A 27905-nucleotide genomic window follows, 5' to 3' on the forward strand; every position below is an offset into this window, starting at 1 on the left:
ACCTTCATGGATCACATCGTTCAGCAGAGCAACCTGTTTGCGACGCAAAAAAAATCTGAACAAAGGACTGGCTCTGTCTCGTGGCGAGCTAGATGTATTTCTCAGTGCCGTCACCTTCATCTCATTCTGTCGACTCCCAAGAAGTCGGCTTTACTGGGCGGCGGAGTCCAGGGTCCACACGGTGGCCGACACGATGTCACGTGATTGGCAGGAGGCAGTAAAGCCAAACTTGCATTTAACAACAATGACGACACCAAGATACGTCGCCTTTAACAGATCCGCTTCATTGATGCGGGGATGCCATATTTGCGTTGCATTGAACATATCCCTGTCTTGAGGTACTATTGCCTTAAGTGCCGGTTGTCGCGAATTCGCGACATACCTAAAAGCATGCATTAAAGTAGCATTTTGGATAATACAACTGTTGATTTAAGTTAAGGTTGCTATTTAAAGCTAAAAAAATGAAAAACAAATTTTTTTCTACGGCAGTTTCATAATTCAGGCATTAAAGGGTCAAGCATTGAACTTTCTGCTGTGAACACGTTCACTTCATTGTCCACAAGTGTTCATTGCACATAGACCCTTGTTTTAACATCCAATGTGTGCCTTATTTGTCCGGAAAATAGCATGGAATAAATGCAATGCATTGTACTTTCTGCAGTTGAAGTACATAGCTAGTATAAACTCTGTTAAAAGACAAAAATAAACACAGTAAGTTTCAATGCAGCCATGTTTATTCAAATGCTGTTGTGGCTTAACCTGCACTTCTTAAACCAAAATCTCTGCGCCTATTACTTTAGAACATTTTGTCGAGTGCTGACTTGCTCATGCAGATCTGTGCAGACCAGCCTCAACCCTCTGTTGACAGACGCACAAAAAAGCATTTTATCACACTGCCTATAATTCTCACTTGCTCGAACTTTTACTTTTAAAAAATTTAAGTAGAACATCCTTCTGTTAGTGTTCCTATTACTTGCAAGAACTTCCACATAAAGCTACTGTTCATGCTGAGAGTCACGATCAAGAGGTTTTCTTTAGAGGAAAGTTGGCACAAATCTCTCTCAATGCTTGAATGCAGTTGTAGACATCTTCGTAAGTGTTGTACATAGGCATGGGAGCAAGTCGCACAACCGAGGGCATTCTCAGGTCACACTGAAATAAAGAAAAAGCACATAAGTAGTACCCCCAGTGACATCATTGTCTAGGAGAACAAAGCACTACACACTTTTCCTGTCAGCAGAGATATACCAGCCAGGGCCATAACTAAGGGGGGGTTGAGGGGGTTCTGACACCCCCCGAAGTTTTCTCATGCTTTAACTTTTCGGGTGATACTAAAATACTTGCATGCCTTCACAGCAACCACCAGTTGCCAAAGTTAGCCATTCGACGTACCAACACCCCCCAAAAAAAATTCCTGGGTACGGCCCTGATACCAGCCCTCATCTATGCATCGCGTGTACCATTTGCAGAGCACAAACATCCAGAAGCAATGAAGCAGGAATTACAAAGAAGTGCAGAGTGCACAAGACCACTAGCAGAAGTACATTACACAAGACTTCTGTTTCTTTTAACTAGAAAAAGCAAGAAAAATGTAAGTAAGAAAGAAGATGCGGGACTTGTGATGTAAATGCAATATGTACCCTCTTCTTTCCTACCCAGCTTGCATTAATTTTCTTATTGTGCAAAGTTTTGTCTGCATTAAGGCAACATCTGAATCAGCTGGTTTGTATCGCTGTTTCCCGACTCTGCTGGGCATAGTCGCAAAGCTACTCAGGCTTTGACAGGCCCACCTATATAATGTATTTATTTGAGTGGTGCACGGTTAAGTGCTGTTATTATTCACAATGTAGTCGCTAGGCCTGAACTGCTCAGTTGTATTTTTTTTTCAAGTTCCACATAAGATAACCGGATAGCATAGACCTTTTCATGTTCCAACCCGCCGTAGCCAGAAGTCAACTGCACACAACATACAGCCTTTATTACGCCTATTTTTTTTACCTAGATATTTTTCACAACCTGCAGTGATAGTTTTCTTCTAAGAATTGTACTGTTGTAACACAGTTCCATGTATTGTTCAAGCCCTTTTCCCCTCATTTTTCTTTCATACTGATCTTCAACATTATTGTAAGTAAACGGTCCTTATCATAACTGTCCTTCCATACAGTGGCGTAAATCCAGAATAATCACAAGGGGGGACACAAATCATGCCATGGTGGCCATTTCATTTTTACAAATATAGGTTTAATTTTAGTTTATAAAATTAAAGATCATGCTTTGAAAAAAAAGAAAGTGAGCATGGTCCTGAGCACCAGGTAAGGTAGCTTAACCTGACGGCACTGAATATCCAATGGTAGAAAGCTACATTGGTGAAGTTAGTTTCCAAGTGTGGCTCGTAGGTGGGCTCTAGCACATTTGTAATTAATGTATATTGTCACTCGGCTTAAACGATCAAGTAAAAAAAGATATTAATGCTAGCAGTTTTTTGTTATAATTTGCAAACATACAGCTTTTCTATAGCTTTAGCTCCTGTCCCCATCGTGTATAGCTGTTAGATATAGCCTCCCACGATAACTTGCTTATAAAGCATGTGTATGTTTCCAGGTGATTTTTTTTTTAATTAACGTAATCATAGTCCAGCATTGAATTCATACTTTAGGATCAATGGCTTCCAACAAGCCATTGACATTGATAAATGATGGTAGGTGATCGGGGATTCTTTATTTACTTTGCATTTTAAAGCTAAGCATAATAAACATTTGCAGCACATCAGGAGTAACCCGTAACATTTCAGAAAGCTCGAGCTGCCTTTTGAAAAGGAAAGAAGCTTTCACTTTTGTACTTCGTTTCTGCTCTTCGGAAGGGCTTAAGATTTGAGAGTCGGTTTTAAAGGGAGTGTGCTATATTTAACAGTCCAGCAATTGAAATATATGATGTTTGAAAGATAAATCTCAAGGAAGGACACTTGCAAGGTGTGTCCCCCCCAGCCTGAACACAAGAGGGGTCAGGACCCCCCTCACGCCCCCATGATTTATGCCACAGCTTCGATATTGTTGACATAGCGTATATTTAACAGCAAAAGCGTACAACGCTGCCGCAGTCCAAATGCGTTCTGCTGTGCACTTTGTCTTCGTCATTCTCTGCCATCTCTGCGCTTGACAGTATATTTACTATTTATTTTCTCGTGTTACACCCCATTTTCTTGGCTGTTTATTATAGTATATTTCTCTTTTTATATTCATCTGAGGTTTCTTATTTTTTACTGTTTGCATACACCAGCACTCAGACCTTAGGCTTGTTCCTGGGCATATTAAATGAATTGTTAATGTTGCTATTATTAATGTTATTGCTATTTATGATCATCGTCATCATGTCAGGGAGTTTTAACACCCATCATCCTGTAGAATGTTTCTTGGAATGGCACTTCACAACTTTCAGTGTACAGCAACTTAAAAATATTCACTGGGACCACTGTGAAGGATGCCAAGCAGCGATCTGTAAGCAAATCATGAAGCTCCGCACACATTAAAGGGGCCCTGCCACGCTTTTCCAAGTAATCATCAAATGGCCTCATTATTAGAGTGCATTGCCTCACAAATCGATTGCTGCAAAAATTTTTCGAATCCATCATGCATGAGCGGAATTACAGGAATTTGTTGCATGCTTTGAGCGCCTTCTCTCTCCTTTTGTCCAGCGAGCACACTGGAAGCTACCCAGGGGAGGATGAAGAGTGCCTGCTTTTGTATGTCAGCACATGTGCAGCTCGCTTGCAGTGGGATGACGAGCGTGCTGGTACAATTCTATAGTGTAATTCTAGCACTGCAGAGCACGGTGCGGGCACTTCACGGCGGCTGTGGCAACTATGCACCTCACAATGCTCAAATCAGCCAATGGCTGTGTCCATGTGCATTTGGGTATGTGACGCAGTCGAGTTTGGGTGTATGGCATCATTTGTTGAGAGCAAAGTGAGCGATTTCTAGCCGACTTTGAAACTTATTTGTAAATTCCATGCCTAGTGCTGTGCTATAATGTTTGGCTCATATGTTTGCAGGATCCTTGACTACCGATCGGCAGCATTTTCTGACCATGTTCAATGTTGCAGGGCCCCTTTAAGGAACTAGCTTTAGGTTCAGCTTTCTGGCACATCAGTGGGGCGACAGCCTAAAATTTAAGTGAAACTGCTGCCTTCCCACTCTCCTACTGGCGCAGTGAGCTCTCCCCAGGTGTGGTGAGCATACAACTTGTTACATGAGCAGGAGTTTGAAAGTAGCACTAAAAGCTTACCTGCAAAAAAAAATAATAAAGAAAGGATATGTCAACTAGATGTGACACAGGCACTCACAAGGATTCCTCTGCACTGTAGCTCTTGGTGTGTGAACTTGGGCTCTTCGGCAAGGTGTATGCTAAGCTGGGAGCCCCTTTTTGATGCGTCAGATGGCGTGAGAATATGAAATGGGCGTGTGCTGTCTGTAATGTCATGGCTTGCACCCAGCTCATCAATCATAAGAAGCTCAAAGTAACCAGTGAGCAGGTGTTGCTTGTGCAGGCGGTCAGATTCCTTTACTTCTGCAAACATCTATTGAACAAGAAAAAAATAAACAGTGGGGCAAGGAAATGAACGTGTTTCCATTTTCAGCCATATGATTATGCCAGATAGTTTGTTATGTTACAGCACTAATTCTTTCTGCTTTTGTTTTCTAGTCATGTTGCCACTGGAGACAAATTCTTAAATGTGAGTCAATAATGTTTATAAATATGCTACTGTTAACTAGGTAACGGCTTCTTCCTGCTCTGCAGTTAAAAAATTAATCATTAAACACTTTTAAGGTTTTTTGTGCACCTTCGTCACTCTGACTGTATAGCTTCTTGGATATGTCGACCATGCTGGGACCTGCTGGTTTCCCTAGCAGAGGGCATCTGCACACCTAACACTTCAGATAGTAATTGATGACTGATCAACTTTTGATCACATTACCTTTTGAAAAGTCGGCATTCTAAGCAGACAGCAGTAATGCTAAAAGTTAACTGTTCATCTGTGTGGCTCGCCTCAGTCGGCAAAGGCTAGCTGCCTTGGTGTATTAAGCATTATGTTTAGACAGAAAAAACAGTGATCCAAAGTAATTATGCTGCAGTTTCTACAAGAGCTGAGAGCAAAGCATATGCTCACACATACAGAATAGAGGCCACGATTTACCTACAACAATAAAGGAAGATGCAATTTTGAACTGAAGGAATTTTGTCATTTAACATATCCTTAATTGTATATCATCCGAAAATTGAGTATTGGCGTACTCAAGTATATGGAAATGGCAAAGAGGTCTTACATTTTATGCATTTCTGTAGAATGTAATAGGATCCAACAACATCATAATTTTGTCAATTTTCATGAATTCTATGACTGAAATGAGTGTTTCCAAGTCTGTTTTAATCTCAAAATTAATAATAAAAGTCAACTAGATGAAGAATTTGTTAGATTTCATGACATTCTATGCTGCTTACATGTTTTTCAAAAGTAGGCTAAGTGTATGTCTATCTGTATGCAAACAACGTTTCCACTATATTATTTTTTCTGCTAAAATCACAATCATCGATACATTGCTTCATTGAGTTTCAGGTTACCTCTAGGCTTGCCATTACTGTCGCAACTAGAAGAGGTGGTCCATTGGACAGTTTGAACACATCTGCTGACAGACATGGGTCAAATTCTGTAAAAGAAAAAAAAAAATCCCAATGACCATGCAGTACAAAGGTCCATGCTTAAGTTGAGTTCGAGTTGAGTTTTTTATTTACCACATACAGTTTTACAGTAAGCGGTTGGGACAGGGAAAAAAAGCTGCATGAAAACGGCTTGATAATGCCCCACGTCCCAGATTCACTGTGGCAAACACGATGGCAAAAGCAAAGTAAATTTAAACACAATTCAAACCAACAATGCACATGCTATACGTTGAAAAAAGTTCTACAAACAGGAAATATTATTACGGAAATATTTAACAAAGCATATTTAAAATAGAAGAATTAGTGAGAATACGTACATTTTCACAAATAATTTTGAAATTATTTAGAGTATTTGGCAAACAATAACACAGTGCCTCAAAACCGTAGCTATAGCTGTGTGGCCTCGAAACATACCAATGTTCAGAGGGTTGGTTCAAAGTGCCGGATCAGGCTCAAAGTGAGCCTGATCCCAGCCCAAAAGAAGAACATTACTAGTTTCATCTGGTGCTTACTACGAGATGGCATATGCAACTCAACATGCAGATGCAAGTAAAAAAAAAGTTTTCATGACTTCAGTACAGCCGGTGAGAAACATTTACCTGACATGGGCTCCACAGTAAACGTGAATTTATGCTCTGTTAATGCATGGCACTTGCCGTTTAATGGACAACTGACCATGTTACAAAAGCTACTACAAGCTGACATATTTAATTAGAGACTATGTTGCCAGGATAAGCGAAAATTAAACTCTTGAATACCTTACATCCTGTGAACTTTTGTTGCTGGGTGTATGATCAGGGTCATGTCCACAGTATTTTACATTTATACTGTAGTAAAATCAGCAGTGTTTTGACGTAATTAAATGGCATTTCGATATAATTGGCCGTCATAGGTCGGTGACATTGTTCACGAGTCTACTCGCTCAAGCTCAAAACCAATGGAGAGTAGGGCCCAGCGCTCCTAACACTAATGAGTGTTCCAAGAAATATCGGGCATTTCCTAGGAAATGCAAGTTTTTGGCCCTTAAGATTTTTCTCCTGGTCTTCTGGTGCAACATCCATGACCTTGACCATTTCATATAGCTGCAGGTAACTGCGACCTACGCAGCCTCGTCACTTCACAAATCCATCTCCACAGCTTCACTGTGGTATGCAGTTATCTACTAATGCCACACCAAGAGCATCACTGGAGATATGGCATAGAATCTCGTTTTTACTGTTCTCTAAATGGTAACGGCCAAAGCTGGTCATTACAGATGGTATCAATAAAAGTTTGAGATTTCTATCCAAGTTTAATGATGTGACCACTCTGCACAGGCACCCACCAAAGCAATATAGGACTGGTTGTAACTAACAGAAAGCATGAAATAGATTACTGTGAAAAGAACGTACCAGGTCTCATGAGGAACTTGGTCTCAATGTTGTTGCCCCACCATCCTCTCAACTCTGGAAGCCGTTCACAGGCTTTTCGGAATTTGTGGCTTATATATGCAACACCGATACTGCCGGGACCAGAATTCATGTACTGCACACAGGAAACACGATGGAGTCAACATATGCAGGATGCTAAAGAAGATGCCATTCAATAAGAGAAAGATTGGCTTCTTATGCACAGCAAAAAGAAAAAAAGTATGTTTGTTGTATGTGACTCTTATTTGTTGTGGTAACTAGTACTGGTAACGCTTTCAGCACACTCAGCTCACCATGCATTCATCTCATGGTGAACCATTGGTGCCTTTTCATGCCTTGTTACTCATAAGACATATTTAGGGCAAAGGTAAACAGTTGTCCAAATTATAGGTGCGAGTTGCATGCTCTTTTTACAGAAGTGTGAAGAACTTCATTCAGTACTTAATGAATAAACCAAAGAGAAAAAGCACCACAAGGCAAAGAACAATGGCCGATTTCATGTTCGACTACGAACACTCATTATGAACGCTTAGTTTCGACTTAGCACCCAGCTGCAGAGAGCAGTATTTTCCTGTAGATTTCACTGAATGTTTTGCATTAGATTGTAAATAGCTCACCTTGTATGTGCACCAGGCTGCTATATCCACATCCCATTCATTCAGTTTGAGTTCAATGTTGCATACCGCATGCGCCATGTCCCAGAGGATGATGCAACCCTAAAAGAAATGAAATGTAAATTGTGAAAAGATAAGATCCCAAACAGGGAAGGGAAGGAGGAGGGAATAAAAGGTGATAGGCATTTCAATTCCCTGCGGACAAGTGAACTGTGCTGTGGTCATGAAAACACACAGGAGAGGAAAGTTATAGTAGTAAAAAGCACAGGTTGGCATCCTGATGTACTGACATTGAACCGATCATTTCACAAGCATGCGAGAGAGTTTTAGTGAGTGGACATGACTGAACAGGAGTGAGTGTTGCTTAAGCATGTAACCTGTGACCTGTTGTTCAAACATGTTACACTATGCTTCCCTAACATACCTTTTTACGTGCTGCTGTTGTAATCCCAGGAACATCAAACACCTGCCCCGTGTAGTACTGGACTCCAGGCAGGAGCAAAAGAGCGATACTGTCACCTTCCTTTTCAATGAGCTTATATATGTCCTCTTCTCTAAGCAGTTGTTCACCCTTTGTAAAAAATGCAGAAATAAGGTGCATGTTAAGCATCATAGGACATAGCACAAGTTACCATGAACAGAAAAAAACAAGACGCTGACCAAGGGGAAAAACAGAATTTTAAACACGTTTTGGCTTTTCCACAGGAGCCTTGTTCACAATAACCTATAACCAAAAATTCTTAAAAATTCTGCTTTTTCTTCATTTTATATTCACTATGTTTATCCCCTATCAGACATGATTCTGTCAGACTCATGGCACAAGTTATTGTTTATGAAATCATGTATACATAGGAAAGTGAAACTCCTTAAAAGTCAAAACTTCAAGACTCGTAACTCTGCAGCTTTCGTAGATAAATAAAAATTGTAGACCACTGATTTTTATACACTATACTGAATATTTCAGTTTCTTTTTCCACAGTTTTATGAATGTTTGAGTGGCACAATAAAGAATTAGATTTTGTACCAGTGTGCACTGGGACGCACAGGGCACACCGGTGCAATTTGTCGAAGTTGACATTAAGTATCATTTCTGCATCATGCCAGAACTTCTTCATGGTAATAATGGGACATGAAACTAAAACCTACTAAGCATAGAAGACAAAAAAAAAGCCAACACTTCCTGTTTATTTGTCTTAAATTTAACTTTCATATGTGCATTACAGCTAAACAACACAGCATACCTGTCTTGGACTTAAGATGAGAAGATTAGATGCAACATCGAGGCCATGGTGGGCTACTTGGGACTGTGCAGCATACTGCGAGTACCATGAAGAGGACAAATACAGTGACACGCCTCCACCTTTTTCCTCAAAGCTTTGCACGAGCACTGTGCACGGTTCTACAAGTTTGTTTACTGACCATGTCTGATGGGAAGGCATATGACTCTATGACCATCTTGCATCGTTTTCCTTGTGGCCTGTAGTAAGTCATCTGAAAGGTTATATATATACAGGTGGGGGGGGCATTTAAAACAAATCTAAGTGGGAAAAAATTAGAAGGACACTTGAAGTTCGCCTTCAAGAGTGGAATGAGATAGCATAAATAGACCCCATCTACACTGTCTACACTGAATGCACACATCAACGACAACAAAGCTATGGTGCCAAGTCGAATTCACTTACAACACATATTGAGGTGAAATAAACAACTGCATTGTTATAGCTGATTATCATTAATTTAAAGTCGTGTTGCTCTGGAAAAACGATATATATATATATATATATAGAAGGGAGAGGGAGTGCCTGGCAGGAAGTGCTGTACTATATAGTCCTTTTTTCTTAACAGCGAAGCTATTCTTAGTTGAGGCTTTCATGTCCAGGGGCGGCGTAGAATTGATCACGTGGCCTTTCTTTGCAGTGTGGCGAGAGTCAGGCTCGCTAGGAAGGGGAGGGCTGCACCATGCTGCCAGAGGCAAGGCAGGCACTTGGCGAGGGCATGCTGCAATACGCAAGGGCGTGCTGCAAGATGTGAGGGTGAGGGCAGAGGATGTCGAGGGGTGAACCTTCGAGAAATGCACCAAGATGGGGTGACGGTGAGGCGCAGTGTAGTGTAAAAAATGCATGTCAGAGTCTGCGCTTTCAGAATGGCGATCATTTCTCGTTCTCCCGATGAAGAAGTCACTCGATGTGAGCGTCAGCCAGAGCTGATGCGAGAACGGGCATGTTGTTGCCGAGCCAACCACAACGTTGACACAACGGAGGCTGAAGCTAAGCACCAGTGAAGGAAAGACTTGAATAACATAAGTACGATATAGTCAGATGAATGACGGGCATAAGCTTCACTGTTTCGACAGTGTTCGTGAAGTGGAGCTGGCTGGATTATAATTTTTTCTTTTGTTGAGCTCAGTTACCCTTGCTTTTATTGTCTGTGTTCACTTAATTGTTTACCTCGAAAAGGGCACAATTCACTTCCTGCACCTGGCACACAACTTTGCCCAACCTGCAGATTTAGTGGCAGCGGTATTTTCAAAAGCTGGAATGCCTGCTGCTATCTTGGCTCTTACATCCCACTGTAACGTGCTGCAGATAACCCGCAAGATAAGGTGCAGCTCTCCAGTATCTGATTGTGGTTTGAGGCTAGGAAATATGCTTACAAAGCACCCACTTACCACCCCTCTTACCAGTTGTCAATACACGTGGTATATACTGTGTTTCTTGAAGAGGGGGAACAGTTCGCACTACCTTCTGCAAGTCTAGTGGGAACACAGCTCAGCGCCATACCCACAGTGGAGGCACGTGCTCTATTTACTTTACCACCACTGCAGTCATCATTATTCTACATTCTACACCCCCCCTGCACCTACTACGCGCATTAACTGCCCCTCTCCGTTTCTGCTGTAACATAAAAGTGCAACTTTTCTTATTAGCTTTGGCATGAACACTCCCAAATTTCATTTGAAGCGTTGCAACTGTAGCCTACTAGATGCTTCATTTGAAAATTATTTGGTCCACTTCAATAAAGAAGTCAAGGGCTATGTCAACTAGAGGTTTCATTCTACAAGATTCATATGTGTAAAACATGCTTTATCCTTTCAGCCGTTTACTTACCATAAGCAAGTGCAAGTTTACAGTGAGGCCATTCATGAAAACAATCTCATCTGGATCAGCACCTATAAAGGGGATAAGACCAGCTGTGAGAATCTCCAAAACAATATGTGCGCAACTGCCACTGTCATGCTCTGTGAAGTGCAGACATACTGCCACATACAATAATCACAGGTACAGTTATAGGCAGATGTTTAAATTCAATATTGGTTGAAAAGGACCCTTGTGAACATTAGTAATGTTTTCATTCATTTAAGGAAGTCAGAAGTACCCCAACTAACTCCTTGCATCATCTAGCTCTCTATGCCTGATGGTATGCAAATAAAGAACTAATTGTTTCAAGCCTAAGCAACATGATAGTCATCAATAATGCACGGCAGCCCTTGGATATGGTGACTAGCACTGTCTTAAATAGTCTTGGCCTTACACTCCAACTTATTGTGTTTGTTCCAGGTCATTCTGAACTTGCAACTATGCTATAGTGTGTAGCGCCCTAGTAGCAAAAGAAGCAAGGCTACAATAGATTCAGTGATTGGATCACACTGAAGCACACTAGCTTTAAGTTTGACATAACTATTTTGGACTACTGGGACCATAAATTGTCAATACGTCAGTCAACATTGACCGCAGCACTATTTGTGGACAAAGCCATAAAACACAATCGCAATTCTGCCACTTGTCTTTTAGCTGCTAGAGGTTTTCTCGGGTGCAGACTGAACGTTCCCTGCTGTAAAGGGCCCTAATATTTGGTTGGAACCAATATCTGGTTGCACACAATTAGTTATTCTGCTGCTTTAGCTAAAACTGTGTAACCAACAGTTTAAGGAATATATGGATATATGGCCTCTGCTTCAAATATGGCGTCCAGTAAGTGTGCAACTGCAAGTTACTTGAATTAAAGAGAAAACCTCTGTAAAAAATTAGGTCGCACCTACGATGTCTGCCATGAGCTTCCTCGGGTAGAGGTCACATGTGGCTGCCGGCAGGTACCCATGCACATGGCATTCTGCACCACTGGAAAAAGGTTGTTTTAGAGGTAACAATGAAAATTTGAAACACTAAGTAGTCAGAAAATTGGGAATGGCTGTGAACAAAGCCCGAGACATCAGTGCTGCTACTGTGTCTACTCGCGTGAATGCACTCACATAATGAAGGCACCCCCACTTTAGTCGTCAAATTTGGATTTTTTTCTCCTGCGTAACAAACGTACCTCTAACACTTCGATTCCTGCAGTCCCACTAACAGCTACGCTGCAGTTTCCCCCTTGGTCCAGCCGGCTGATGTAATGGAAACAGGAGCAGCAGCTGCGCAGAACCTCCTTGCCCTAGCGCTCTTCCTCTTTTTCTCTTTTTGATGCCAACCCCTTCTGGTCGCTTCCCTATGACTTTGACGCAAACTTTGCAATAAGAGCACAGCAAAGCCGTCAGATGATTCTCTCCGGAATACCGCGCGGTCGCGACCACAGGCGACCACACCAGGTCGGTCAAACTACCCATTTTCTGCCAGAACCGGGCCAGATTACTTGGGCCATCTGCTATTCACTTATATTATGCTCAGGACCCTGTAGATGGATATTTTTGCACACTGCATTAATCAAAATTTGATCATCACAAACTGTCCATACTAGTCCGGGATAGGAATATCAAGCATAATTATTTACTTCTAATGACCACAAGCCACAGATGGCAATAATAATGTGAAAATGTGACAGCGCAATTCGACAATGTGACCATTTGGATGGCATGTCAACTGGAGCATTATTGAGGCAGAGAGGCCAGGCGAAGAAAAAGACATGTCAACGAATCTCCTCATTCATAGGTTTCTCAATGAACTCAAAGTCTACAAGCATAATTTGTAGGAAGATGGGCATGTCAACCCAGGGGTGGATCCAAGTGCCTTGTTTAGAGTGGGAGCGGTTCTTTCATTCGAACATGGGAGGAGGCGGGTTTGGAGATGAGGAGAGAGGTAGAGGGCGAGGACATGATTCTCCTTTCCTTTTTTGGGCAGTGATAGCCAAAGCAACCTGACAAAGGAGGTGGATGACAGGCACTGAAGAGAAGGAGGGGCGATGGGGTGGGGGGCTGACACAGGCATCTGGGAGGAGGGAGGGGCAATTGCCCCTACCGCCTCCCGTCTGGATCCGCCACTGCTGTTAACCAGGGAAGGCACAAGCAATAAACTGTTCCTCACGTTTTACCCCAATTGTCAAGAACCTTCTGCACATGATCGTCAGCAGCTTTTGGCTTCAGACCTAATGAATGGCCACACAAGTAGATGCATTCCTGCTCAGGCTCCTTGATGAACTTTGGGTCAACTGCAATGTGTAGAAAGCATGCTCTGAGTTAATATATAAGTTTTGCACATGTGCAAGCAAAGTTCGACACACAATATACACTCGACATTCAGCATTTAGATGCCTGCCTATGCACATAGACATGCCACGGCCGCTCGATCTCCCCCCTCTGGTGCGGCCTGCCGATTCGTTTCCCGAACAAAAGAGCGCGCGTGAAAGGAGAAGTTGACTGACTGGCCACGACGGGAGGTGAGGGCGCTGCACATCGGCGAAGTAACTTTCCTTTCCAACTATTTGTTGGAAAGGAAAGAGAAAGCCAAAAAGTTGGTGGAACAAAGAAATCTGGGAGGCGATCGAGAAGCGACGTGAGGCATCACGGGAGCACAGACAAGCAAAAAAGGAGAAGCGGCCACAGGACGAAGTCAAGCAAATATGGGAAATATATTTAGAGCAAAAATCCATTGTGCAGAAATTAGTCGAGGCAAAAATTAAAGGTGAAAGTGAACGCTGGATGACAGAGATTCGCGAAAAGAAGAAGGCCGCGCCTAGGATATTTTGGAGCCACCTAAAAGCGCTGGGTAGGAAGTCTGTCACAATGCAACAACATATGGTAGATGAAGGAGGAAATCAATTGGAAGGGTATGAAGCGCTAGGTTACATCCGAAAGATAACAGCCGATTCGTTTAAAAAGGTCGCCCAGGGGATTCCCCCGGTGAGTAAAAGTACGCAAAGGAGTGCAACCAACGAAGATGTAGTACTCTAGAATTTCAATTGGAAGAAAGCCGAAGGAAAAATTCCTAAGCGCACTACACCGGGCTTAGATGGGGTTCCCGTCAGCCTCATTAACGAACTCGGACATAACACTAAAGAAGCACTGCTGAAAGCCATAGAAAAGTGCTTACAGGAGAGGGAAATACCAGAAAGTTGGCGAAAAAGTAGAATGAACTTAATCTATAAAGGCACGGGAGAAAAGGATAACATTCGCTCGTATAGACCGCTAACCATTACATCGGTGCTATACAGGTTGGCGATGCAGGCAGTAAAATTAAAAATAGAAGCGTGGGTAGAACAAAATGATATTTTGGGAGAACTTCAGAATGGATTTCGAATCGACAGGCGGTTAGACGATAATCTGTTTGTTCTTACCCAGTGTATAGAAATATCGAAAATAGAAAACAGGCCCTTATACGTAGCTTATCTAGATATTACCGGGGCGTATGACAACGTTAATCAGGAAATTTTGTGGGATATACTGGAAGAAGTGGGCATAGGTGACGACTGTATACAGCTTTTGAGGGAAATATACCGAGAAAATACAGTTTGTATAGAATGGGAAGGAATAAGTAGCAAGGACAGCGTTGAAATTAGCAAGGGGCTGAGACAGCGATGTCCTTTGTCCCCGCTGTTATTCATGCTGTACATGGTGAGGATGGAAAAAGCGCTAGAAGGTAGCAACACAGGATTTAATTTGTCATACAAACAGGTCGGCACGATGGTTGAGCAGAAGCTTCCAGGTCTATTTTATGCTGATGATATTATCTTATTTGCGGACAGTTAAGATGATATACAGCGACTGCCAGATATATGCGGAAGGGAATGTGAGGCTCTAGGACTAGGATTTGGTGCAACAAAATGTGGATTGATGGTATTCAATGATCACGAAGACCATGCGGTCTTAATACAGGGCCAAAAAATACCAAGGGTAAGCGAGTACAAGTACCTCGGAGTATGAGTTAATGAGGGGGATAGATATATGGAGGTACAAGAGAAAGCATCGGTAGCAAAGGGAAAGAGGAATGCTGCAATTATGAAGCACAGAGCTTTATGGGGATACAATAGGTACGAGGTAATTCGAGGGCTGTGGAAGGGTGTGATGGTCCCGGGGCTTACATTTGGGAACTCAGTGGTGTGCATGAAGTCAGAGGTACAATCAGGAATGGATGTAAATCAAAGGACGGTGGGCCGCCTCGTGTTGGGCGCTCACGGCAAGACGACAAATGAGGCTGTAAAGGGTGATATGGGATCGAGAGGCTTTGAAGTGAGGGAAGCTCAGAGCAAAATGAGATTCGAAGAGAGGCTGAGGAAAATGAAGAAGAATAGATGGGCAGAGAAGGTTTTCAGGTATTTGTATAGAAAAAGCATTGGCACGCAGTGGAGAAAAAGAACTAGGAGGCTCACCAGTAAATATACGGCTAGCAGTGCGGGCGATATGGCATCAAGGAGCAAGGTCATGATTGTTGACGCAGCGCCGGCTTAATGGATCTGGCTCAGTTTGATTCAAACAGATGCAGGATTTAGCCTATTCTTTATTCTAAACAGCCTTTTTGAGTTCTCGTTACGACCAGAAATTGCCCCATTTCGATTACAATTGTTTTAAAAGTGGAAGATGCTTAGGCTCGCTTTACGCTCCCGTGAAATTTAGTCCAGTTTTGGTTTCTGGAGCTCGCTCCTTTGGAGAAAAAAAAAAAAACGCCGTACGTATACACATAAAAGAGTAAACGAAGAATAAGAGCAGCGCTAGACCCGGAACGAGAAGAGGACACATACGCGGCGCTGATATAAATTATTACACAAAATATTATGCCTTAAAAGTCTATGTCGATATACAAAAAGGAAGACAAAGACAAGCGTTACTTATAACTGTTTATTAGCAGGACAGGCCGGGTTCCTCATATATATCCATTCGTCGCGCATACGCATACAGGAATAAAGTAACACGTGTACATTGGAGACGGTTGCGTATACATTCAAATTAGGAGTCCAGCAAAGTGAGCCGTCTATCGCTTTGCTGGACCCCTAGTATATGCGCCAACGCCTCTGTGTATGCGTGTTACTTTATTCTTGTATGCGCATGCGGGACGAAAGAATATGAATCAGGAACCCTTCCCTGCTAATAAACAGTTGGTGGGAGTAACGCTTGTCTTCACCTTCTTTCCTGTGTTCGTCCTTTTATTCATTGCGCTAATATGTCTCAGCCAGTTATCTGCCTCTATTCCACCTAAACTGAGTGCAGCTGGTTAATGAGAGCGTCTCAAGTGAAGCATGAGAAAACACTGAGCAGAACCACATGAAATTGCCCGCGCGGATAGCTCACTGTAGCTGAAGGGAGCTTTGGGAGAAACCCCCGCGTCGCCGATAGCGAGCGCCATAGCCGACACAGCGGGTTGAAAGGGAACTACCGCTTTCACAGGCGGAGAGGAGGACTCGGCGGGCCGCACCAAAGGAGGGAGATCGAGCGGCCGTGGACATGCACAGGGTTCTCTATTAAGGGAAGCCAAGTCTCGCCACAGAATACCCCCTACCCCATCCCCATTGGTCGAGTCCAAAAGAGAAGCTTCACATTGGATGCAAAAGTGAAAACTGAAGCTATGATGTACGTGCTTCTCACAGCAGCCTGCCTTTGGTCCCCCGCTTTCCGGGGGTAAAGGTGCGAAGTAAACAGTTCTTGGAATTCAACATCAGGGCTCTTTGGCCACCATTATCATCAAAAACCTGCATGGCCATAATTTTGAAGTTTAGAAAAAAGACAGGACATGTCCAACTAAGGTCTGGGTAAGAAAGGGGAGGGGGGGGGCTCTAATCATATAACTGAAGCACCAGTGTGCCATACTCAGTGGTACATCCCTCTTCGTTGTTTAGTGTGCAGGGGCATGGCCACACAACTAGGTTTATGACGATAATGGCGGACGATGACGATGTTGCATTCCAAGGGCTGTTTACTTCCCACCTTTACCCCTGGACAGCCAGGGACCAGAGGCACGCCGTTATCAGAAGAAAGCCATCACTTCATTTTCAGTTTTGCATACATTGCAAAGCTTGTCTTTCCGATTCAGTTGATGAAAAAGGGGGCAGGAGGGGGGGGCGCTGCAGTGAAACTTGTCACCCCTGATGGAGAATCCTGTGCATGCCTATTACAGGCATTAGTGCAGCAGGGGGAACACACATCAGTCCACTTTTCCGACCGCCACGCTTCCTTAATGACCATCGAGGACAGTGTCTTGAATCAAGAGTATGTGTAGAAAAAAATAGAAGATTTATCAGTAGCTGTATGTGTGTACAAGTTTCTCTCAAGTTCTCTGCCTCAATATATAGCGATTTCAATTGAAACACCTAACTAAACATGCTCCGCCCAAATTTCACATTAGGGTGTATCGTAAGCATCGATGAAATTTTTTGTTGCAATATGAACACTCCAGGCGCATTGTTGCCGTCGGCGTCGCAGTCATGCTCCGTATAATATCCAAATCGATAAAATCACCCCGCGCGTCGTACGTATGTTATATGTGCGAGTGAAAGAGCGCGAGCGCTCACGACGAACGCTGCTCAAGCATAGAAGGTACCAGCCGGCCGTCTTCGTCATGCGAAAGGCGCATGGACATAGGAGCCGGAGAGGGTGCGGCGTCGCGGGCGCAGTATCTTTAGACGGGATCAGCAGACGGCTCATACCTTTGTACAGTCGCGCTTAATATGACTTGCTACACGGGAGCGCGTAGCCTCATGAACTCAAAAATTGCGCCTGGCTTTATGTTGCCCTTACTTCTACAATTGAATGATGTATAGCGTTAGCTACACTGGCCGAGGCGGAGCAGTTTCGCGTGGCAGTTTGAGAGCCGTGCTGCGCATGCGCGAGGAGCAGTGACGTCACATGCCGCATAGCTGGCGCACTGGAGCCGCCGCCGCCGCGCGCGCCTCACCGGTCTGCGCATTCCAGAGGAGTGACGGACTTGACGTCATAGCCACGGTAGAGTGTACTAGAACAGGGGAGTTCCCGGAACGAGCTTCGAAAAGTGGAGCCCAAACAGAGTCAATCCGCTTGCAGCGCTGCGATCGGTAGTCTGCAATGTGTCATCGTTTAAGCGATGCGCGCGGCCCCGCCAAAATGGTGCAGGGGTAGAATGCCCGCTTCCCACTCAAAAGGCCCGGGTTCGAATCGCAGCTGCAAATGGTGGGTTTTTATTCTTAGTGTCACCTTTTGTAGTTGTATTGGTTTTCCTTTATTTCTTAAAACTAGCTTAAGTTGCTACGTCACCACCTAGCGGGTGCAGCGATCGAACACGTCAGCACACAGAACTGTGACACACTTCCGCGCGGTTTGCGAGCAGCGGCCGAGAAGTAGGCTGCTGGAGTATAGTGTTCAGCTGGAGTAGAGTGTACTAGAACTCTCTAGCTGGAGTGAACGCGGCAGAAAAACATGGCGGCTATGACGTCATCATAACTTGTTGCAGCGTGGTCACGTTAGGGAAGTAGGGGGTCCCCAAGGGTCCCTTTGATGTCGATCGCTCACACAAACGTCACAATTCATTTAAAATAACTTCCAAGCTATATTCGCTGTTGCTATTTTGCAGATGGTATACGCATATGTTCAGTGGAATCGATCCCGCTGGCTTTCTCGGCCGCGAAATTTTGTGTCAATACCCTTTTAAAATCTCGCCTCTGTTCGATAGCGTCGCCATTTCGACAGGCGAAGCGTAAGTGAATATTTGTTATGAAAATGTGCGCACGATCTCTAACACGTTTATTTTGAGTATGTTAAATATATGTTCTTAGTAATATTTCACTTTTATATGACAATTTTTTAATGTATAAAATATGCGTAACTGCTCATTGACATTGTCGTTGAAATATACTTTTCATTTTTCGTATTGCTTTCATAATGAATCTGGGGTTATGTGACGGTTATTTCTAATGCAACTTTCTTCACCGTCCCAACCCCTTGCTGTGAAACTGCAAGCTGCGGTAAATAAATTCAAACTCAATGACCATTGCAGCAGCTGCCATACACTCCGTCCAGCCAGCTGTTACGAAAACGCGCGATGCCTTTTTTTTTTTTTTAATGCAAAGCATTTCTTAGCGAACCTTAGGCACTTCGAGCGTTTCTTTCTAAGTATCTATCGATCTAGCCGCCTACGTCTGAGTGCTGTGATGATCGCCTCCTTAACTTGGTGTGGACCAAAACTGGAATGGGAGGGTAAGAGGATTTGACGAATATGACTGTCGGGTCATGACATGAATAACGTGAAAATCCTGTCGCGCACGAGGTCAAACCCTTTCCTCCAGACACGTGCGGCAGATACCCGTTTACCACGGGCCGCGGTGTACGGGTATGCACCACAGGTGATTGGCAGTTTATATATCTACCAAAGAACGGCGACAACAGGCATTGATAACTTAAATGCGAGAGCGTTAAGAAAAAACCGACATCGGCAGCATTGACCTGACGAATGGCAAGAATGAAAATTAAGATCCCAGCAGGAATCGAACCCAAGCATTCTGCGTGGCAATCAGGTATTCTACCACAGAGCCACGCCAGGTCTATAAACCGGTTTGGAAAAACAGCCTATGCAGGCGTAATGTCTGTGCAACGTCAATTGTGGTTGTGGTGCTGGCTATCTAATTGTACAAGAAAGCAATGAACACTACATACGTACTCCTACGATACAGGCGTCATACCAGATTAACGTCTGTGGTTACAGTGTTAGCTCCGCTTTTATAGCAGTCTAATAAACATTACATTTGGATTCCTATCATTCAGCAAGATATATTGAAGCATTGCTCGACCCCGGAGGAATACATTAACGAAAGTTATGCATGATATTCACATGACTGCACCATAAAGTGCACTCAGTTTCGTAATACTGACATATGGACTATAACGTGAGGGGTGACGTTACATCACACCAAAAGTAACCCTCTAAACGCCAGTGTTGTCGACGTGCCTGGTAAGCGCACGACGTGCACAGAGCTACTACACTTATCAAAACACGTCGATCCACCTCGTAACACTTGGCTCAAAGCTATAAAATACAGCATAGAGGTACTCGCTGACTGCTTCGCATGAAACCGATTCCCCCAACGCGTGGGATGTGCCGATTTTTTCATTCTTGCATCGGTCGTGATATTTCGGCCACGGACAACACCGCCGACGCCGACAGTATAATTTCTGGTGCACGGGATCCTTAATGCTATCGCGTTAAAGTAATTAATGGTTTTTCGCGTTAAAGTAATGGTTTTTTTTTCTTGCTGCTTCAGTGAAAGTTCATCACATATGTGGTTATATAGCATTAGTTACCACAAGCCGTAGCGTAATTTCATTTAATTCACTTTTTGCATGGTTAATGTTTGGCACGTTGCCAGACATATCGCGGTAAATGGCAATAATGGGTCCAATGAAGTAATTGACACAGTGGAAGAGTTTGTAAATGTTCAATCCTTCGCTCTTAAAAGGACACAATCTTTAGAGCTTATAAATACGAAGTTACGGTTTTAATTTATGTTTGCGACTGCAGCATTATGTCCTATCTATGCAAAAAAAAAAAAAAAAAAACATTTGGAAGTCATCGTTCGTCTTTGGTACACGTAAAAAGTCGGGTAAAACTTCAGAAGACAGCGGTATGCACCAATGAGCGCGCGCTCTGGACTTACACGTCACATATGCCGCATGGTCGGCGACTACACCGCTTATTGTATTAGCGCAAAGTTCGTAAAAGAAACGAAACAGAAGAAAGAGAGGAAACCTAGGCAGCGCCTGTCTGTCTTTCCTCTCAGTAAGAACCAACTTGCCCAAAGAAGAAGTTATCCTAAAGGTGACTACACCTTCGGCACCGAGTGTATGAGTAGGATTATATCTTTGGTCCCGGAGGCAATCCGCTGCAGCGTCACGGTCTTGTGGGTGGGGCCAATTTTGTGCGATTACCTCAGAGCCTGGTTTGACCTAAGGAAAGACGCTAATACCTGCAACCGATGAAGGAAGTCGTCATCATGAATTTCACCATTACCAATAGACACGTCCGCCATCTTGGGGACGCTAAACCGCTCCCGGAATCCGCGCAGCGGGTCCTCGCTGTCCAGGCGCCGTGCAAACTCGATGGTGTTAGGCTTCAAGCCCCATTGCTTGGCTAGAGACAGCAGTTCTTGCCTCGGTGTGTTTTTCATGATGCCCGTACTGCTGCGATAAAAAACGAAAGAGAAAGTTGCATTTGTCAACGGACGTTAATCACTCATCGCCAACACCGGTGCCATTTTGCTTGACTACAAAGCTTGCTGGCCTCTCATTTCGCGCATCGTGTACTTACAGAAAGGTTTATGCACCGTGGTACAGAAAAAGAAGACTGGGATAGAAGCTAGTTTCGAGGTCGCAGTCGGTCTCTTGGGCTCTTCGTTATTAACGCGAATTTCTTGACCAGGTTGGCCAAAGCGCGAACGCAGCTACGTCCGCCAAAGCCGCGGCCGGGAAGCACGAGATGGATAGATGCTATGGATGGATGGATGGATGGATGCTATGAGCGTCCCCTTTATAACGGGGCGGTGACATGTCTGCCACCAGGCTCGAAGAAAAAAAAACACCTTTCTTGTTTTATGTTGGCCTAATACCTTATCCACATTGATTAAATCTATGTTATTATACCAAAAAATATATAAATTCACGGTCCATCTCTCTGCCTCTTAAGGCAGAATGACCTTATTTTTCCCCATTATTAATTTTTTACTTTATCTCTACCTTTCTGCCACCAATACTCTAACCGTCTCTTACTTATTTCTATCGCGGACGTGTTCAGCTTTCCAGTGTTGTCCCTAAAACCCAAGGCTTCCTGTAGGCTCGTGCCCACACGTATACCTGGGTGAATATCGCCACATTCAATCAGTACATGTTCCATCGTTTCCTTAGTTCCCCCGCAGCATGTACATTGTTCTTCTTCGTTACTGAATCTCGCTTTATAACTACGCGTTCTAAGGCAGCCCGACCTTGCTTCAAACAGTAAAGCGCTTCCCCTTGAATTATCATAAAACATTTCCCTCCTTATTTCGTTTTTTCCCTTTCGGTAGTTACTCAGAGCCGGCTTCTTTTCCATCGCTGTCATCCAATAAGTCCTCTCCGCCTCTCTGACCTTCCGCTTAATGCTCCTTGTTGCCATATCGCCCGCACTGCTAGCCGTATATTTACTCGTGAGCCTCCTAGTTCTTTTTCTCCACTGCGTGTCAACGCTTTTTCTATACAAATACCTGAAAACCTTCTCTGCCCATCTACTCTTCTTCATTTTCCTCAGCCTCTCTTCGAATCTCATTTTGCTCTGCGCTTCTCTCACTTCAAAACCTGTCCATCCCATATCTCCCTTTACCGCCTCATTTGTCGTCTTCCCGTGAGCGCCCAACGCGAGGCGGCCCACCGTCCTTTGATTTACATCCATTCCTGATTGTACCTCTGACTTCATGCACACCACTGAGTTCCCAAATGTAAGCCCCGGGACCATCACACCCTTCCACAGCCCTCGAAGCACCTCGTACCTATTGTATCCCCATAAAGCTCTGTGCTTCATAATTGCAGCATTCCTCTTTCCCTTTGCTACCGATGCTTTCTCTTGTACCTCCATATATCTATCCCCCTCATTTACCCATACTCCGAGGTACCTGTACTCGCTCACCCTCGGTATTTTTTGGCCCTGTATGTAGACCGCATGGTCTTCGTGATCATTGAATACCATCAATTCACATTTTGTTGCACTAAATCCTAGTCCTAGAGCCTCACATTCCCTTCCGCATATATCTGCCAGTCGCTGTATATCATCTTGACTGTCCGCAAATAAGACAATATCATCAGCATAAAATAGACCTGGAAGCTTCTGCTCAACCATCGTGCCGACCTGTTAGTGCGACAAATTAAATCCAATTTTGCTACCTTCTAGCGCTTTTTCCATCCTCACCATGTACAGCATGAATAACAGCGGGGACAAAGGACATCCCTGTCTCAGCCCCTTGCTAATTTCAACGCTGTCCTTGCTACTTAATATTCCTTCCCATTCTATACAAACTGTATTTTCTCGGTATATTTCCCTCAAAAGCTGTATACAGTCGTCCCCTATGCCCACTTCTTTCAATATATCCCACAAAATTTCTTGATTAACGTTGTCATGCGCCCCGGTGATATCTAGATAAGCTACGTATAAGGGCCTGTTTTCTATTTTCGATATTTCTATACACTGGGTATGCTATGAACGCCCCCTTTACAGCAGGCTGGTGACATGTGTGTCACAAGGCTCGACAAAAAAAAAAAAAAAAATCCTTTTCCTTTTTATGTCGGCCTAATGCCTTGCTTCGATTAAATCGTTCTTACAAGCAAATTCTCAGCCCAGTTCTCTGCTCCTTTACAGCAGAACGTCCTTATTTTCCCCACTATTTATTTTTGTCCTTTTTCTCAGTTTTCTGCCACCAATACTCCAGCCGTCTCTTACTTATTTCTATCGTGGGCGTGTTCAGCGTTCCATTGTTGTCCCTAAAACCCAAGGCTTCATGTGGGCTCGTGCCCAAACGTACACCTAGGTGGATATCTCCACATTGAATCAGAACATGCTCCGTCGTTTCCTTATTTCCCCCACAGCATGTGCATTGTTCTTCTTTACCGAATCCTAAAAGCACACCCCCTGGTGTGCACTTGGGGTGTGTACTTGACGAGCACTCTCCTACGTTTCACACATCAGGTGCAACGCTGTGGAAGCTATGCATGAAGTTCGGTCAGCAAATTTGTAACTCAGCGCGTATCGTTGCCAGCTTTTGTCATTGTAAACGCTCGCATGAGCATCCGCGTGACGCGTCGCGTTGGCTGCAAATGAAATACCAAAAACGATAACAACAAGACGCTAAGCGATCGAGCCGTATCATAACAATTACCGTAAAAGAGCTATAGGCTTGATTATTTCTGAGGCACAAAACATTTTTATTTAATACTCAGCCTAATAACGAAAAGAAAAGTCTATTCTGGATAGCAAAGACATTGAACTATTTCTTAATGCGATCGCATCTACTGCAAGAAGTCTCGCTAGCCTCCAGAGCGTTGCACCTGACGTGTGAAACGGAGTATAGTGCCGTCCACGATTGCACCGTAGCGGAGGTGAACTGGTGGACCATGTGCCTGCAATGCGGGTTGTACTGAGTTTCATTCCCACTGACCAACTATACAACTCAGGCACCTACCGATTATTATAATTTAGGGATATAGTTGGACCTCGATATCGTCTCATGAATGTGGCCTCTCCTTTCCGCCGTCTTTTATATATTTCAATCCTCCTCCCCACGACGCTGCGCCCAGGGGCGGATCCAGGTGCCAACTTTGGGGGGAGGCGGTTCCTTCATCTGAGCGGGGGGGGGGGGGGGGGTAGGGTAGGGAGGAGGAGAGACAGGCACTACAGGCAGGCGGGGGGGAGGACTGACACATGCTTTGGGGGGGGGGCGATCGCCCCTACCGCCCCCCCTCTGGATCCGCCACTGGCTGCGCCGTACTCCCTTATGTGGATTGCAGAAATGAGCGTCTTTTCTAACCTCAAACCGCTATCTGTCCACATTTGTCGCGGTATTGCAATTCGCTACATCAATGCGTTCGCAGCATTTCGTGTGCAAGGTCATGGGCGAGCGCACAGGGAAGCCCCCTTCCCCTCTTCTGAGAAGGCGCGCATACAGTGCAATTGCTTTTCAGTATACTACTTGAAGTCGTCTCCATTTGTTCTAAAAACGAAACGCCGTGACAAGGAACTTCCATTCACTGAGATACCAGTCAGTCAGGGACAGCTTGCAAGGGAAATTGGTTGCGCTCAATATGGTCAGCTTATACCGCTCAGGGACAGCTTACCGCTCTACCATGGTAGAATACTTACACAACACAGTACTCCCAATCCGCCACCTTTGTTCTAAACACCCAGAACCCGTATCTACTGATTAATTTGTATTGTGGTAGCGTTATATATAAGAAGGTAAAAGTGTGATCACCTTGACGAACCTTTCTGCAAAGCGCGGACGTTCCTTGTCTATGATGACGTGTGAACATTGCTTTTGTGAATGAAAATTTTCATGCGTGAATTTTGCATTACTTAATTGTTACTGATAACTTCATGACGCAAATTACTATCTAAGAGAAGAGGAGTAGCTCGAGCCATACCTAGGCACCAACCTCTCCTTAATCCAGTTAATAAAAAAGAAGAAAAAAATCAGGTATAGGTTGCACTACAGAAGAGTATATAGCGTGAACACGACGGCTGAGTGCTCTTAACTGTCTTGCTTTTGGTCATTTCATGTAGCTGCATTGCTCAGTTGTTCAAGGTTACATCACACTGGTCGAGGATCAGGTGATATCCCAGCTTCAATAAAGCACTCCTTTGGGCTAGTTGGTACAAGCTTTACATACCTATTTTTGGTACGGTTTAACATACCGCAACCTATCTTAAACCCTAGCTTCGCTGGCCACACGCCGTCGCAACGTAAACTGGAGCCCTTTTTAAAAGCTTTCGATAGGTTCGTACACTGAGAGCGACACGCTTTAGCTCGTGCGCGCGCGGGTTGAATTAACCTTGAAAAGATAGCGTTACGAATAAAAAGTGAAGCTGCGCTACGGCACGCATCCGTTCGAACAGAAGAACGGGGAAAGTTCAGAGCGACGTTCTATTGCTACGTCGACTCACGTAGCCGACATCAAGCGCTGTACTTTGTGAACGCAACAAGCTTTGCGTCGCACTAGGAACAGAAAGCTTATAATTCTGTTGAGGGCGATAATCACCTGACGAGCGGGTGGATGCAGCAACCGCTCGCCTATGTTATCGCAGAGAAACTGATCGCTGTTAGACATGCATGCAGACTTACCCTGTTTTTAAGCTAAGCTTCCACAAGTTACAGATTTCGGTGGCAGCGGCGCGGCATAGTTCACGAAAAACTCGACGCCAGCGAGTGTACAGAAATGCGGGTATGCACAAACGCGGCCCTAGAAGGTGCGCCGGTCACGTATGCGTATTCGTGCGCGCCGTTTTCCAATAATTGATGATCTTCTCTCGTTCGCTGGCTCGTCGGCGATCAGCCGTTTCTATTATGGCAATCTGATCTTTTATCTAGTTGACTTGTCATTTCACGTTACCACATTTGTTGCCTTTCATTGTGTGACTCATGACAGCAGTTGTCTGTAGCAATGGAAGCGTTGCGTCGCCAAGCACGTGGGTGAAGGTCGAATTCCCGGCATGGAGGTAGGAAAAAGTTAGGAGAGAGCATTGCGCCACGCGATATAAAGAAATAAAAAAATAATAAAAGAAACAGAAGGTCAGGGACGCAGACACCAAGCTTCCCTTGCCCCCATTTTCCCAGTAGGGGAAGGGCCCCTCTTTTTTTTTTAATGAACCGAGTTTATCGTGCAAGCCGTCAAAGCTTAAATTTTGATAATTGCAGTGGAGGGTCCCTGCCAAGGTGGTATTAAAAAGCGTGCATTTTTCCAAAATTTCCTTGGGGTCTGTCTGCTTCTCCGAGCCTCTCCCAACTTGCCCTGAAGGCTCCGAAAGGAAGTCATGCAGAAGAGCATCGCTCGTGCGTTATATACAAAGGGTGCACCAGTTGACTCTAGCCAGTTTTAAAACGTGCTAACGCACTTTATGACGACGCGACCAATTGCATGTTGCTGACTATTACATGGAGTAAGTCACACTGTTCTTAACGTTAGTCCGACGCAGGGTCCAGCGCAGGGACGAAGAAGACGTTGCTGTCTTTCCAGCGCCTGATAAAATGTAATTGTTATGCTCTGTGCCCTCGTCAATCCCACGTGGTTACACAATTTATTGTACTCTGATTAATCGCTTAATTAGGCGCGATTAATTGACTGACACACAAACACAGACACACTCACATTATATATATATCTATATATATAACTTCTAAAGCAACGAAGCTGGGCAAGAAATCATCCCAATTGGAAAGTTGTAGATCGGTTATCGGTTTGCAAAACGTCCGATTAGACCGTTTCTAACTTTCTATCTATTAAGTATTAGTGTTTTTCCGCTTACTACAAATGTCCGCGAAATACATAAAGATACCACGTGACATCCACGCTTGCGCGCCGTGATTGTAGTGCATTTCGTCGCGTCGTCATATTTTTAAACTCTGGTTAGAGTTAGCTGGGGACCCTGCATATGCAACCGCAGCGTGTGCTGTACCACAGCATGTTGGTCCTTCCGACATCGCTCCGTCAGCGCCTCATTGTACACTCGCCGTTTGCATTGCGGCGGGTACAGCTTGTGCAAAGTGTACTGTATGGACATAAACGTCGCATGAGATCACACATCACACGGGATAGAAATAAACAATATTGTTCAGATTGCATCTAGTTTCATAACATTTAATCACCCGCTAAGGTTCGCTTTGCTTATATAGATAACATAAAATAACGTAGGCGTGTAAACACACACAAGATATATATATAATAGGCGTGCAGCACAAACGGCGACTGTCAACTAGGCATTCGTTCGTGTTGTGTTGATCTCTTCTCTTGTTTCCGTGTTTGCACGCGTATACCTTCTTTTGTGATGAATGCTTCTTTTATAACCACCAAGAACTCTTGCGCCGAATTTGCACGTATTTACTATTTCTCCACGAAATAACGAGTGCGCCCTGTAAATTTTACGATGCTGCCTTCGTGAGAGACAGCTCATGCTGACTTTACAGACGACAAATTCAGTAACACGAACGAATGCTTGTTAAGCGTCCTCCTTGGCACGGGCGACGCGCACGCAGCCACTCACCGACCCGGCGTTGCCGCAAGCATTCACGGAGGCTTCTTTTTTCAGCGGGACTATTATGCTCCAGCTGTTAGCACCGCAGGATCCCGGATTCGTCGCTCCAGCTGTGTGCTCGTCTCGCAACGACGATATGCGCACGACAGGAAGCGCAAAAGCGGCGAGACCGCTACGCGCACGCCCTTTTGCTCGCTGTTGTGCAGCGGTGAGAGTCACTTTCCGGCTGCCCCGAAGTGGCG

At 44.3% G+C, this 27905-nt stretch overlaps 1 protein-coding gene across 3 annotated transcripts; it reads right to left on the reverse strand.

Moving 5' to 3' along the window:
* Positions 1–970: 970 nt before the first annotated feature.
* On the reverse strand, positions 971–27905 carry LOC119396948 (kynureninase). Of its 3 annotated transcripts, none has more exons than XM_037664341.2 (13): positions 27673–27905; positions 20911–21077; positions 13033–13156; positions 11774–11856; positions 10846–10907; positions 9158–9229; positions 8980–9054; positions 8163–8309; positions 7742–7840; positions 7107–7239; positions 5617–5702; positions 4340–4573; positions 971–1152 (listed from the first exon to the last, which is right to left on the reverse strand). In XM_037664341.2, exons 1-13 carry the CDS (start codon positions 27693–27695, stop codon positions 1021–1023), a joined length of 1437 nt encoding a protein of 478 aa, XP_037520269.1. In that variant the 5' UTR covers positions 27696–27905; the 3' UTR covers positions 971–1020. The 3 variants fall into 3 exon arrangements, with proteins under 3 accessions (XP_037520269.1, XP_037520268.1, XP_037520270.1); XM_037664340.2 differs by having other exon boundaries at positions 20911–21080; positions 27673–27904; XM_037664342.2 differs by lacking the exon at positions 27673–27905 and adding an exon at positions 25757–25855 and having other exon boundaries at positions 20911–21080.

This window comes from Rhipicephalus sanguineus, chromosome 6 (assembly GCF_013339695.2).
Source record: "Rhipicephalus sanguineus isolate Rsan-2018 chromosome 6, BIME_Rsan_1.4, whole genome shotgun sequence".
Taxonomy (NCBI): Eukaryota; Metazoa; Arthropoda; class Arachnida; order Ixodida; family Ixodidae; genus Rhipicephalus; species Rhipicephalus sanguineus.

Bases quoted from the DNA above. Each gene is read 5' to 3' on its own strand.
- LOC119396948 (XM_037664340.2), bottom strand. From the start codon at position 27,695: ATGCTTGCGGCAACGCCGGGTCG. The intron at 8,310-8,979 runs GTATGCTGTGTT...TTTTTTACAAAG, and splicing joins TCATCTTAAGTCCAAGACAG to GGTGAACAACTGCTTAGAGA. The intron at 7,841-8,162 runs GTATGTTAGGGA...CATTTCTTTTAG, and splicing joins CAACAGCAGCACGTAAAAAG to GGTTGCATCATCCTCTGGGA.